Below are 15,471 nucleotides of genomic sequence, written 5' to 3'. Positions count from 1 at the left end.
GCGAATATTACCATGTTGTTTGAAAACACAGCAACTTTATCGCAGAATAAAGTCTAAACAACTACTTTTGTTAACAGTAACTTTAAAATTGACCTTTTGTTAGTATAATTTCTGATAATTCAGACTTTTTCACTAACCACTAACCTTATTATAAAATTTATTTTCAAAGACAGTCAGTACCAGTCGGAGATCTCGTCATGTTTTTTTTCGTTTCCGAGATTTTGACATCAAACATAAAAACAAAACATTCAAATACAGCACTTCCAGTTGTTAGGTTTTCTTCGCTAGAGCCTAGAGAGTAGTTGAATTGAATGAATTGCATTTCTAAAAAAAACTAAAATACATATATTTTTAAACGTTTTTAGTAATGTTGTTTCAAAACAACAATGTGCATTTAAGAGTTAAGTTTAACAAGATTAAATACTTGGGACTAATTTACGACAAAAAACTTATTTTCAAAGAGCGCATTGAGAGCATATTGCGCCAAACATACGAGATGTTTATATCCTCTCATTAACAGGAATCCTAAACTTTATTTAAAGATAGTGTGGCAGAATACAATACAAATTCTGAATAAATATTAGTTAATAATTATTTTATCACAAAACATCCCCCTATTAAAACAACTTTGTTTAAAGAATGGACTTTTAATTTAACAAATTTTTAGACCAGCAATGCTTCATGCTGAACCGATCTTGTCAAGTTGTTGTTCAACAAGAAAGAAAACGCTTCAAAGGATTCAGAATAATATTCTGAAGATGATTTTGAAGCGTCCTTCTTGGTTAGGTACACTCGAATTAAACATAGACTTACTGGCGTTAAAACATCAGAAGCTATGTCAAATAAAATTTTTACCAATTTTCGACACAAATCGTTGCAATCTTCAATTGCTATGATAAGCTCTCTTTATAGCCCATAAGTTAGCAATTAAGTTAGTTGAATGTTTATTTCCCTTATTTTGACATGTAGGTTTGAATTCCTACGAATGATCGATTGGCGGTTGTGTTTTTGCAAAAAAAAAACCCTTCTGTTGATTTGTGCAGAATCGATTGGAAAAAAGTTTTTTGGTTTGTGCTTTTGTGGATAGTGGCATCAACCATCGTATTACCCACGATAATTAAATATTTTTGATGCGATATTCAAACTGGGTTTTGCTAAACTAAGGGAAGTGATTCTAAACTTATGCCGGATAGTGTACATTGGTTGCAAGATAATTAAATTGGGCTTCTGACGCGACTGCATAGCCTGCATCGGAATCTCATTCAATTGATCTGTTTCGACTCTGACGCAGCGGTAAACGTTTTTATTGTAACATTTGTGCGTCGCCCAACAGCCTGATGATATGTTGGTTTAAATCGGATCCACATCGTGTAGTAAAATATTGTGCGTTTCATTAAGATATATGGCAGGCGTGCAGCCGAACCGAATCAAGTGCCAAAAACATTTCGAGTAATTGGAGATTCAAAGTTCAAAGTCGTTTTGGTTCGAAAGAAATTCACTCATCCCGAAGGTTTTTTTTGCAAGCTGCTATTAAGAATCTATGTTATAATTTCATTATGAACTATCCAAATGATTTCGTTTTTTAATGAAATATAGATTCATAATTTTCACATCCACTGGTGTTATCAACTCAGTTTTATAGAAAAATGGCGCATGGTTCGGTCTGGTCGCATGTCAACTATATCACATACAATTGTGCATGGTCCCAATAGGATTCTATTGTCTGTTGGTTGAAATCTGTCTCAAATCAAAAAAATTAAACAATTTTGTGCTTTTTGTGCAACCATTTTGCGTTTTTGAGGTTAACACTTACGTACCCGACCCCTCCGGAGCCGAAAAAAATGAAAAACCTTTTACCTGCCATTCCTCAAGATCTGAACCGATTTTGATCGAACCTTTCTCAAAAGATCACAAATTCATCATAGTTTTTGGGGCTGTAGGAGACATTTTGGAATTTTCCGTTGTTCTCTTTCCGTTGTGGGGTAAGAACCCTTCCAGAGACACAGGCTAGATTAAAAATGATAACGAAACCTTGCTTGGAACATATCAAACTTCAAGTTTTTGCAAAACAACACTATTGGCGATTGGTATTTAGCCACTTGGGCGTGTTTTGGCCGCTCCTGTCCGGGTTTTGTGATATGCCGCATGCTAGGTCTCGGAACCACTCCCAGAACCGATCTCAGGAATTCGGCCAGTAGTAGTAGGACGGCATTCCCGCCGAACTCTTCAAAGTCTGGAGCGAACAGCTGTATCGTGCCATCCATCGGATCATGCAGAGAGTGTGGTCTGTTGAAGAATTGCCCTCGGACTGGTTGGAGGGTTTCATATGCCCGATCTACGAAAAAGGTCCTCGCTTGGACTGTAGCAATTATCGGGGCATAACTCTTCTCAATACCGTGTACAAAATTCTCTCCCGCATCCTGTTCCACAGACTGAAGCCGTTGCAGGAGACCTTTGTTGGCGAGTACCAATGCGGTTTTCAAGGGGAACGCGCCATGACGGACCAAATGTTTACCTTGCGACAATGCTCATAGACTTCAGGGCAGCGTACGATTCAGTTAAGAGAAATGAGTTATGGCCAGGGTTGATATTTGTTGACACTCTTGAGTGAAAGTGAAAAAAAGCATCCGTAAACGTTATTTTTTCACAATCCTTTCAGAGTTCTCCTTTCCCGCTTTTTGCATGCGATGGAAGACAACAAAATCAGTTTATCAGTTAACGAAGATTGTCAAGGCATCGGTCAGTGTCAGTGAAAAAGTGTTTCGGTGAGGTTCTTTTGGTTGAGTACACTGTTTGTTTTTCTTTTTCGCTTTGAGGTGAAGATCATTCGGTTGGATTTGTCGTCAAATTTTATTCCGTAACCGTGAACGATGCGCGCAATCTATTTCATTTGAGTATAACAGCACGTTACTAGGACGAAAATCTAGTGTATCTGAAAGAGTGCTGCGATCATTGAAAGTGAAAATTGAAAATGATTGGCTGTAATTTTCGAAGAATTTTGCTGGGGAAAATTACTTTCATCAGCACTGGTTATGGCAGATTATGCTCGAACATGGCTCCCCAACCAAGCTGAATAGGCTGATATGTGCCACCCTTGAAGGTTCTACTTCAAGCGTCAGGATAGCCGGTGAGATATCGGACTCTTTTGTGACGTTAGATGGTTTGAAGCAGGGTGACGGGCTGTCGAACTTATTGTACTCCTACACTAATCAAAATGCCGATATATGGGTTACATAGCCTGGCATGATTAAGTCAAATTCGTTTTTACGGCAGGACTATACCGCCCCGGACTACACTTTGCAGCTGAAAAAAAAAACACTTTCCGAGCAGTTGCAATGGTGTGTGTAATACCAAAGGTACAGACGGTGTTATGAACAGATACGCAAAGAGTGAGGTCGAAAACTCCAAGTGAACCGTCAAATCGAGGCTCCAAGTGTGCAAAGTAAACAAACTCATGCGTGTTACTTTTCGTACAGAATTTGTGTTGCGATCAGTTTCAATTCTGTGAATCACGTGCAATTATAGTTCCAACGAAAAATGTGTTCGTCACGCTCATGTTATGAGTGATGCATTGGAAATTATTATAATTATATGAACAAGCACTGAAACTCAGTAATATATCCTTACAAAGTTTCGAAATTTCATTACATTTTCTAGTGCGTATGAAAAGTCATGCGAAAATAAATGTGGTTGCCAGAATTGTTTAAAACAAAATATTAGCAAAGGGTTGCCATATTTACTGCTTTTCTCTTTGCGTATCTCTTTATAACACAGTCTCTAACCAAAGGTAGCTGTCACTTTTGTTTTGGTCATTATCGCCATTGTCTTTTTGTCGCATTTGTGTTACTGTATGAAAAATTTGCTAATTTACTGAAAAATGACAAAATAACAAAATAAAATAAATAAAATCCAATCTGATGTGTGACAAGCGAAGAACGACAATCAAAGCAAACGGATTTTGACACATTTCTTTTTTATTTTGACCCATACGTGTGAATGTGTTGGTGTCCTCAAAACTGTACTCTGAGAAACGTTGTTGACGTTCATTAGACCTAAATTTGAATATTAAAACAAAGTATACTGCTCTCTTCCAAGCATAGTTGTCCTAGCGTGCATAAGGTTTGTGTAGAACATGGGACTACTATGATTGGAACGGCTGTATATTATGGGCAAAATACTGGGTGGCCCATAATGTTGAAAAAATTGAATTTCGCGACCAGCATTATGGACCAATGTTCAGCAGCGTATAAGAGTATTATAAATACGAAATTAAGAGTGGTTATTTCGTAATTCGATGAATACATACCAATTATTTGTAGTCCCATTCATTTTGTTTAATAAAACGATGTTTTCAGTGGTTTCTAGCCTTATCTTTTTCGACCGACTTTTTGTGACTGCGGCAAACACAACAAATTATCAGCTGATGATAATCTACCGACATTTATTGGAAAATTTAAGAATTATGCTCATTAGTGCAGGGGTTTCGCACAAAAAACCAAAAGTCTAATGGAATCATCACTATTCGATTCCCTGGAAGTTCTTACAACGAATGAGTATCATGTTCCGCGACGATTTTGATTATATGAATTTCTGAATGAAAATCACAAAAATAAGGTGAATTGGAGCAAGTTACACACTTAAAATTTATTGTCGGGTTAGGTAATTTATTGTCGAGAACGGCACCACTGAGTGCTCGGTTAAAAAAACAATGACAGCTGTCACATTTTTTCGTGAATCTCGGTTCACCTAACTGGAATTTCGGCTCGGTAATATTTTGTGCCGAAATTTCAGTTATATTGAACCGAGATTTACGAGAACATATGACACCTGTCATTTTTTTAACCGAGCACTCAGTGGTGCCGTTCTCGGCAATAAAATTACCGAGACCTGGCAAAAAAATGTAAGTGTGTATATCATTTTCATGACCTGGATCTAAATGGAACCACTATCATCAGATTTTCTGGAACTTTTCACATATGATAAGTTTGCTTTCGAACTGTAAGTTGAGCGGCGTTTGCTGTAAGGGGCCATCCATATTCCACGTGGACAGTTGGGGGGGGTCCATCTAATGTCCACGGTCCATACAAAATTTTCAGAATTTATACGAGCAGTTGTCCACGGAGGGGGGGGTGGGGTCAAAATCGTTAAAAATTTGTCCACGTAGAATGTTTGAGGGCCCCTTATACACGTTTAAGCAAGAAAATTACATAAATAAGGTGAAACGGGGAGAAATATACCATGTTTAGAGCCGGGAAACCGAAATGTTTTCACTTTTGCTCAAAACCACGCAAATATAGGGTGAAAAAGGGCAAAATTGACCATTTTTGAATAAGAAGTGCTATATTTCAGGTTACCAGCTTAGCTGTTACTCAATCAAATTGTTTATTGGGTTGGCAGTTTATTCACAAAACAATCTTTCATTTTCTCATTATCTAATAAATTTACGTATTTTGCATTGACATGAAGTATGAGCATTTTGAGTCCAGTACACCAGTTTTTGACCGCTTTCTTGCCTTTATGATTTTTCGAAAAGGCTGTTTTCAAAATACAACCGTCGAAAAAACCATCACCAGAATGTCGAACCTCTGAATCATGCTTACCATTATCTTCTGGAGGATATCCAAACTGAACTTGTACATCCCTGCAATAATTTCTGCCAAAACTTGTTACTGTTTCCTTATCTGCTTGGTATAACTCAAAACCTTCACTGCACATCAAATCTTTTACACTTCCACTCCAACTGGCATCATTGGAAGAGGAATTCTGCTCGTAGCACTGATGATGAAAATAGCACTCGTACAGTTCTTGCATGGCAGCTTCGGTACGATATGCACAAAATGTGGTCTACTAGGATCACCGACAGGATTCAAACGAAACAATCATCCACTCGCGACGGCAATCGAAATTACAGTAACGATCACTAGAACTACGCAGTTGGCTCGTGCCGGTTCTTGCGTCTTTGTTTTCAAATTAACAACAAACTAATAAAGGATTCCCTACACTACAGAACGTTGATATCGCCCGGTGAAACCTGCTGGTAGCCGCGGCTTCCTTCCAGAGAGATAGACATACAAAAACAGAGAGAGAACAATTATAGCAGCACCGGTACGGTGCGCGGTGGTAAGTGATAACACCTTTCCTCCGGGTTTTTATTTTATTGTATTCCATTTCAAATGGCACGTGGTAGTACCTACCTTCCTACACGCAGTTCCTTTCTGTGCTCTAGCTTTCTTCTCTAGAAGTAATTTTTTGTGAGTTTTGCATTCTCAACCTAACATCTACGGGTATGGCACCGGACAGATGCGGAACGTTCAACAGGCATGACGCACCTTTCCACCATCGTCAAAGTGGCTTATGTGGGTTGAACCTATACATTTTTTTTTAACGAAGAGGAGCCGCTTTAATTGGGGAAGGGCTGTCATCCAAACTTACCGAGCGTCAGTTTTATTCTAGTTCGGTTACGGACACCGGTTTTGCTTATCACCGTTCAAATTAGTTTAAACTCTGAGTCGTAATTTCGTGCTGACTTTTGTAAATTTATTTATTATAGATATGTATACGTTATGTTTATTGAATACTTACAATTCATAACCAGCAGATGACCTTGTTTTAAATTCTTATAATTTAATCATGTCCATAAGCCTGATACTGATTTATCACAAATAACCATGAATTAAAATATTCGCAATCTTTTATCATAACCTGGTGTTCTTAGCATTACATCTTTTTTGTATAGCCATAGGAGTTTGCGACTGAAAAAAAGAAAGAAAGTATATTTAGTTTAGTTGGTTTTCAACCTTTACTTCACTTACTTTCATAATCCTTTTGGTAGTGCGTAAGCAGTTCACCAATGAGTCGGCCCTCGCACTCCGGAGTCTCCAGTGTACCGCCATACCGTGGCCGTAGGCAGCCCGGATCGACCTGGGCCGTGAGCGAAGCCCAATTCCTGTTGTGGAACGTTATCTGAGAACAGTAGCAAATTATGGGTTAATTTTAATCAGAGGAGGAAAATAACTTCGACATACCCGCTTCTTCAGCTTATTGGACAAAAACGGCTTGAAGATGGTGAACAGCATGTTGAACAGGTACGAATTGTTAACGATGTGGATCGCCTTCAGACGCATTGCCGTGCACTCCTGGACCCAGTCGACGGCAATTGCCGCGAAGCGGGGCGAAAATTGGACAATCTGCGACAGCGAGAGACCGTCCATGTCCAGGATGACGATGGCACCGTTCAGCTGGGTACGCGGTTCGGTCATACCAGCCTCCAGGGCGACCTGAATCGCACGGAACAGATCGTTCAGTGGCACTTTCGATGGTTTCCATTTTTCTGAGGAAAGGGAGAAATCGAGAATGAAGTACGGGGTTATTTTTTATTTACTGTTTTAGAATAATGCTAGGTTGTCATTTTTTTCTTTCATAACCCTTCCTCGGGATACAGGAATTATGTTATTAAGTTGTTCTAGAGCATTTGGCCAATTAAAATTGTTTGAACTACACTTGTGATAAAATGTGCAAGTATGAACTTGAAACTTTTCGATTTCGATCGATCGAACACTCCCGCCCATACAAGATAAGTAAAAAGTAAACAATCAAACGCGCGCCAGTCGTATTGAGATAAAATGTTGCTTTCCCAAGCGAAGGAAAGGTAAATAATGCAGTCTGACGCTTTTATATTCTGAACTAATGTGCGATAATATGAAAGTAATCGAGGGAATATGCGGTGGGATGGTAAAATTACAATTGTATAAGAGCTAATAGAAGTTCAGAAGGGTGAGATTAGTGAAGACCAAAACATTCTGAGATAAGATAACAAACGACGCTGTCTCCAAGTTGCTCCTCATTGCGTCATCATCTTCTGCCAATTCAGTTTGCTATAAATACTTGACTTCATCGCGATTACCGCGTAAGTTCTATTCTTGATTCAGTAACATGATGATGGTCGGTGATTAGAAGAAAGCAGCATCCGGCGGATGCAGCCATACTTGGATATAAGCTGTTCCCGCAGAATCGCTTGTCGGGGATGTTTCAGTTCCGTCGACCGGGCTTTATGATACACGATCCTGAATTGGTGAAGCTGATAACTATCAAGGACTTCGATCACTTCACGGATCACTCGAATGTGGTACCAATTGACGTAGATCCCTTGCTAGGACGGTCACTCTTTTTTATGGAAGGTCATCGGTGGAAAACGGCTCGATCGGGGTTGAGTCCGGCATTCACCGGGAGTAAAATGCGAAATATGTGTACTTTATTGTCGAAATACGCGAATGAGGCTATGCAGCGTTTGGTGAAAGATGCTGGTGGTAAAAAGCTGGAGAGAGAGGTTCCCCAAGTAACAATTTAAGTCGTATTGCATTCTTTTAGCGGTTTTCATGACCAATTTCGCAAAATTGCTGTTAAAACTAAAACTATCAGAACCTCCTGATAACCGCTATAAGTTTGCTTTACAGCCAGGTGGCCCATCCTTGCCAAGCTTATTGAATCAATTATAAGAATGGCAATAAAACTACTTTGAAACCACATGGAAAGAGTACCGCATACTATAAGCAGCTGGCATTACCTCTTTAAGAGCGCAATAAGTTTGGTTGCATTATTGCGCTCTGCTACTTGCCACAAGAAGTCCAAATCAACTTTTCATTGTTTGACAGCAACCGTAATAAGTTGATTTGTTGTGCCGTTCCTGCACACACACCAGAACATCACGCCACTTTTTTAATAAGGAAATCTCTCGTCGCGGGAGAAATGTTTTACCTGTGTTGGTTATCATCGTTTATTTGCTTTTATTTGATGGTGATATTGTAGAAAGATAAGGAATAAGGAGGGGTTTTTGGTAGGTTTTGTAGCTCTCAAGCATATGCGCATGAAATTTTGTCGTGCATTTTGAGATCATAGGCGCTTAAAATTTATGCGCCATCAAAATAGTACGGGCTTACAAAAATGATCTCATTGTTAGCAAAAATGAATTGGATTGTTTCAGCTCAGTTTTTCAGAAAAAAAATCTAGCCGTGTTCTTCAATACAGAGACAGATCAAAATCAACTTTGGATATTCAATTTATTTGTTAGTCAGACGACAATTCGATTTTCGTTTCAAGATTATAAAAAGTTTCAAAAATATCGTATGGCGCGGTTGGTAATTAGTTGGCCTTAATCGTAGCCGCAATAAGCCTAGTTCAATGATATATATGTTGTAAGGTGCGGCAAAGGTTGGATGCCTGTATTATTAGAGAAAAATATGGTAAATCCCTGCTCGGGCCTAGACAACTTTATTTTTATGAAAAATCTGACATCACACCGACGATAATGAGAAATCAACAAACTTTGATATAAATAGAGAGGTGCACGAAAAATGCAAAGATACATACTTAGTTCAATTGAATATTGAATATATTTCGAAATATATCAATAGTGTCTTGCCCCTACCTTATTTTTAAGGACGCATAATTTAACGACATAGGAAATTATTTTCAACCAAAACAAGACAAACTGGCGATAAAATTTAAAAAAAAAAACTACCGAAAAGTACTAAGTTTGCTGTGTTACTTTATTAGATTTTTGGAGTTCTTCGTCATCAATGTTTACAAATGCGCTGCAAGATGCTTTGAAGCATTTTACACACATCTTACGGAGACTACGACAGAATTCTGCATCACACTAAACCAACTCAGCCGCTTTTGTCTCACCTTTATGTATATCATTGCCTGCATATATTTAATTACAAGTTTGACAGGTTAAAACTGGGCATTTGAATGACCGCAATAAAACTGGTTTCTATGTTATATGACAGCAAGCTGGAGTGGTTTTATGGGGCAATAGATAGTAATAATAAAACCAATAATAAAGCAAAATCGCATTGACTCTTGCCGGTTTTATTGGAAGTTTTATTAGAGTTTTATTGACAGCTATCAGTGTTCATTACGACTTGCTATTTTTGGCAACGGGTTTAACCGCCATAAAATCGTTGGTAATATTCATTGCTGTGATAAAACCGTTAGAAAACCAAGTAGCTATAGAATTGTTACTTGGGTCGTGAGCTGCTTCAAAAGTGAGTAACCTAATTATTTTGGTGACCTTTTAATAAGCAGTTTTCTTCCAGGTTTGGCAGTGATGTTATTACTTCGATCTCTTTCGGCGTAGAAGTGGATTCGGTTCACGATCCGGATGAAATATTTTATCAAATGGGTCAACGATTGACTCGAACTGGTGGAATTCAAGGCATAAAATTTTTCCTGAGCTTCATACTTCCGTCAACAATTTTCAAGGCGCTGAAGATTCGTTTCCAACCAAAAGACGTAGCTGATTTCTATTTGAATGCGACAACTGCGGCGATTCAGCAGAGGGAACAGCAAAATATTGTTCGCCCTGATTTTATTCACCTGCTTTTGCAAGCGCGGAAGAGTGAATTAAAAGAGGAGCAGATTGATGAAGTGTATAGCAGTGCCGGGTTTTCCACCGTTCAAGAACATATGAAATCGTCAATCGAGAGAAGCAATTATACCGACATGGATATCGCTGCGGCAACTGCTAACTTTTACTTTGGCGGAATTGAAACTACGACGGTTACGCTCAGTTTTGCCATTTATGAGTTGGCGTTGAATCCTTCGATCCAGGAAAAACAACGTGCTGAATTTGACAGTGTTAGGAAAGAGTTGAACAACAAAGATCTGACGTACGAAGCTATCCAGCAAATGAAATACCTAGACATGGTGGTATCGGAAACACTACGGAAATGGCCTCCACTAGGGGTGACCAATCGACGCCGCGGGAAGTCTTACACCGTCGAAGACTACAATGGGAACAAAGTTGTCATCGAAGCAGGAACGCTGATACAAATTCCGATTGTGGCAATTCATCGAGATCCAAAGTATTTCCCCGAGCCACTTCGATTCGATCCGGAGCGATTTTCCGACCAGAATCGGTCGCGCATCAATCAGGACGCATTTATGCCGTTCGGGACTGGACCGAGAAATTGTATCGCCTCGAGATTAGCATTGATGCAGGCCAATTGTTTTCTGTTCTACATTTCGGCTAACTTTGTGGTGGAATTCTCCAGTAGGATGAAACTTCCCATCGAAATTGATAGGACTTCACTAGGTCTGAAGGCGGTAGGAGGATTTTGGTTCAATTTCATACCGAGGAATGCTGATGAAAATGTTGATGATTTTATATAGTTTTATTAAGAATTGACTGGTATAATATGATTTAGTTTAGTCTAAGCGGGATAAATACAATTTTATTTATCTTGTCATCAAGAACTCGATTCCATACGAAAGAACTTACTATCCGTTGTGTGAGATTGGAAAATCACTTGACTATAGCTGAATATTGAAACCTAATGAAACATTACACTGTGCTACAGCGATTTATAACTTCTGAAGTGGCCTAGTGTAGGTTGTAGGTCTTGTTGAGTGTAACATTCGCTCATACTAGAAATTTTCCAAACACCCCCAAAATCTGAAGTTATGGTCAAAATACGGTTTTTTGGACCTCAGTGCATACAATTTTTTTAACTCAGTCATTTCTCAACCGATTTTCAATATTGAGGCAGTTTTGGAAAGAAGATAAACAAAGCTTTCAAAACATCTACTAGTTTGTACTAATATCACTAAAACATGTTGAGTTATTTGAGTTTAAATATAATCTTTTAGACTTTTACATGCTATTTTTCGACACCGAGGAAAATCGACTTAAGAACATCAGTACCAAATCTGCAATTCTAAATTCAAATAAACAATTTTTTAAATTTTGTAACCTACCTCTGGATGAAGTTCTTCATTTCCCGCGCCAACCGTTCACCATTCGAATCCTTAGCAAGCTTACGCAAAACACCTTCCGAGTAAGTCGAAATCAATCCAAACATATTCCTCATCTTACTACCGGTGAATACTGGACTTAAATCGGACCTTCCACGCCGCCAACGATTTCCTTCGATAAAAAGCAACGACCGTCCCACCAGCGGATCCACGTCTTCCGTCAGATTGTTAGCACGATCGGTAAAATGATCGAAATCCTTAATCGTGATCTGTTTGATCAGTTCCGGGTCATGGATCAAATAACCGGGACGACGGAACGCAAACACACCGGAAAATCTCGAATCCGGGAACAGATGGTATCCCTCCGAAATGACATCATTCGAGTGTATTTTCCCGGTGAATAAAGGCTAAAAATTACCGACCAAGGGAAGCGGTTTCTTGTATGGAATATGACGCCGTTCAAAGAAGTCGAAGGGTGCGATGCTCCAGCGGTAAAAGCTATAACCTACCGCCACCAGAACTGCCGGGATCAGCGCCCAGTCAAGCAAATCCATGATGAGACACAAGAACAAAATCAACGCAAGTCACGGTCAAATCACAACTAAGTCGCTACCGACTCCATGGGATCATTTTTAACTGAAAATGCTTAGTCACTGCGAACGGTGCTAGGGTGGATCTGTAGGTTAATATGTAAGATATCATCACCTACAGAAAAAAAATTGAGTAAAAGTACTACCATCCGTATCCCACAATGGAGGAGCCAAAAACATTGATGGAATGTCTCAAGTTTGTGAAATCACAATACGTAATTATTCATCATCATTAAAATTGATCATCCCAAACTAGTGGCAGACTACCAATCAAAACATCACTAAACTTATGATGAAACTAGACCATCACTATGAAGAATATTATTTTGGTCTTTTGGCTCTCTGGAGTTCTTTAGATTGATCGTTTGGGACGAACGCACGTGGAGGTGGCTAAAACTGGATCTGCAAGGTCTTTTATCGCACGCGCTCGCCTACAGATTACCGGCATTTTTTGCTGATTTTTCCCACTGGTGGAACAGCATTTTGTTGCTTTGCCATTATGCTTTGGAAGTTGCATCAGAAATTTTAAAAATAGGATCGAGTAGATTATTAGTTTTGGAATCCCATTAGACAGCGAATGTTCCAAAATGAATTTACATTCGACTAACAGTTCTAATAAAAGCCAATAAGGGACAAGTTGGGCCAAACTGACTTGAAAAACCCATCCAAACGATTGATGTTCAATCAGTGCTTCGAAAGTAGAGACCGCACCAGAAATCGTTTTCTGTTTTCGCTGTTTGTGTAAGTTATGTCATTTTCATGCAAGTGCAATGGTTTTCCATCGCTTATTTTCAAAATGCGAGATTATTCATCGCAGCGCCACAAAAAAATTGTGCATAAAAGGCTATACGAGAACTATCGTGGAAAAAGTTGAGGAAAGAGAAAAAAAAGAGAAAAAACTAAAATTCGCAAGCTTGTATAGGCAAACTTTTTTGAGAATCAAATTGACAAGAAGATCAATAAAAAGTTTAATCGAAAGTTCATCATTATCATTAGTGAGTGAGTGATGTGTTTCATGCATTCTTTCCCTCAAGTGCGGATTTCAGCGAAGAAATAATTAGAGGTCTTATCAGGATCGGATTTTGGTGCTCTGGGCCGGGGTATATATTTTCGTGGGACCCTCTTTTCTTGAAAAATTTAGAGGTAAGATAATTTTAATTTGTGTGCTTCGCTGGTAGGTGACTATCAAAAAAGAGGTCGTCACTCTGTCTTCCCGTCCGTCATGTCTTGTGAGGGGCCTCTCGAGTGGAAGGCAAACCTCCAAGCCGATGGACAAAAAGCCTGAGGTCCTAAGGACGGAATTGCTGGCAACAATCCACACGCGAAGGACATGTAAGACGATTCATGACGAGAAGCAGAGTTCGCCTAGAACTGCAATTTTTTTGACAATACACTAAAATGTTACCATATTAAAAAGTTCATTAACCGTTGGTACTTGGTAGTTTTAACACCCGTGAGTGCTCGGCAGGGTACCCAATTAACCACCAAAAAGAAATGCTTCTAACTATTTCAATTCTTGACCGATTTGTTTATATTCTTGTTTATTCTTCAATTTATACATGTAGAGTAAGGGTTCACCCTTTTTAATTTCAACAATCGCAATTTTGCTGTTCACACCACATTCTACTCAATAAACTTTTAATCAAACTTTATTACTTGAAAAAAAAAAACTTACTATACATATTACCCTGACCATCACTCTACAATCCAACAACTCATGCTAATACCTTTCATTTAGCCAGCTTTTACATACGAAACGGAATCTTTTCGTTGTTTCAATTGTTTTAATTTCATTAGGAAGTAGATTCCAAATGGTAATTGCCCGTACGAAGAAAGTATTGCTGTAAAATGCAGTGTTATGATGCGCAACTACAAAGTTACGAACTCTAGTACTTCTAAATGGTACCAACTTATCAAACAGGTAGTGAGGTCCGTGATGAATAATTTTAAATAGAGAAATATAGCATCGAAATTTGAAGAAATTGTAAAAAGAACAACCCAACAGTTGGTGTTGAAGGTGGGTCACGCTCGAGTATCTAGACAGATTAAAAACCTAGACAGATTAAAAAATTTGGTATCTTGACCCTTCAAAAGGTTGAAAAATTTGACCAAAAGAACCGTTGGAACCATACGGTTTCCGTAAATCCGGAAGTCCAGGACAAATCTCAAGGTCGAAAATTTACGCCGAAATGGTCGTTTCGGGAACAACTCATCAGATGAACTCGAAATGAATTAAAATCAACTCCTGAAGTGATTACATGAGTTTTGATGGCAATGTTGTACGGTTTTCAGTAAAACATGGTCCCGAAGATGCGGATTTGCAGGAACCAGATGTGGCCCCAGGTTCCTGTCGGTTGCAGATTCTAAAAATAGACAAATTTTGCTATATTTTAACGTGTCAAGACATAAAATCGGCTCATAATTGAAAAAGTTAGAAGCATTTCATTTGGGATGGTGCCTAGGTACTCGCCGAGCAGTTATAGGGTAGAAAAATTAAGAGAAACTTTCTTCGACCCCTCCCTCGTCCTGCTGCTATAAACAGTTTGATGATGGAACATGATTTGATTCCCCTAGTTAGCAGCATTCTATGAGTTTTAACTGGCTGAGTTGAGGACCACCTTGTTTTCTAAAGCAATAAAATCTGCAATGGTGCCCGGGTACCCTGCCGAGCACATAACGGTTAAGCGCGACATCGTAGTGATCAGGGCCAAGGTTCCAACCATCAGAGGAAAGACTGACATAGTTATAGCCTAAGCGTACTTCCCTGGTGACTTTCTTCACGCTAATAAGTCCTTTATCATAAATCATCGCTAGCATTTCGCAATCCTAGGGAAACAAATTGACTGGGATATGCGTATCACTTGAATTTTGCTGCTCCCACAAATGATGATAGTTCAATCGAGCAATTTCAAGCTTCTTCTCCAACGCTAAGCGAAATGACCTTTTTTTGAAAGATGGTGGGGACATCTGCAAACAGACATCTGAGAAGAGCACTCAGGGTGTGGGTATGAGACTAGGAGCAAAAACACCATATCAAGAAGACTGGCATCTCTGGATCGATCCCATACAAATGTCAAGCGTCAAATCAAACAGCGCACTCCATCTAATAAAGGTGGAAGTTTGCTAT

The 15,471-nt window shown here is 39.0% G+C and overlaps 2 protein-coding genes across 2 annotated transcripts in view; both read right to left on the bottom strand.

Annotated features, from left to right (window-relative positions):
- Positions 1-6,086, bottom strand: part of LOC129726772 (achaete-scute homolog 2-like) — a 35,946-nt gene extending 29,860 nt beyond the window's left edge. Inside the window, exon 1 of the mRNA XM_055683847.1 lies at positions 5,601-6,086. Within this exon, the coding sequence (XP_055539822.1) occupies positions 5,601-5,811 (211 nt within the window). The 5' untranslated portion in view covers positions 5,812-6,086. The remainder of the gene's footprint in view (positions 1-5,600) is intronic.
- A 416-nt stretch (positions 6,087-6,502) lies between these two features.
- The window catches only part of LOC129726770 (alpha-tocopherol transfer protein-like), an 80,734-nt gene continuing 71,765 nt past the window's right edge, over positions 6,503-15,471 (bottom strand). Inside the window, exons 4-6 of the mRNA XM_055683845.1 lie at positions 7,026-7,330; positions 6,813-6,963; positions 6,503-6,752 (exon numbers count right to left, since the gene is read on the bottom strand). Of these exons, the coding sequence (XP_055539820.1) occupies positions 6,718-6,752; positions 6,813-6,963; positions 7,026-7,330 (491 nt within the window). The 3' untranslated portion in view covers positions 6,503-6,717. The remainder of the gene's footprint in view (positions 6,753-6,812; positions 6,964-7,025; positions 7,331-15,471) is intronic.

Source organism: Wyeomyia smithii, chromosome 3 (assembly GCF_029784165.1).
Source record: "Wyeomyia smithii strain HCP4-BCI-WySm-NY-G18 chromosome 3, ASM2978416v1, whole genome shotgun sequence".
Taxonomy (NCBI): Eukaryota; Metazoa; Arthropoda; class Insecta; order Diptera; family Culicidae; genus Wyeomyia; species Wyeomyia smithii.
The sequence above is the reverse complement of the archived record's forward strand: the minus strand, read 5'-3'. Positions and strand labels throughout refer to the sequence as shown.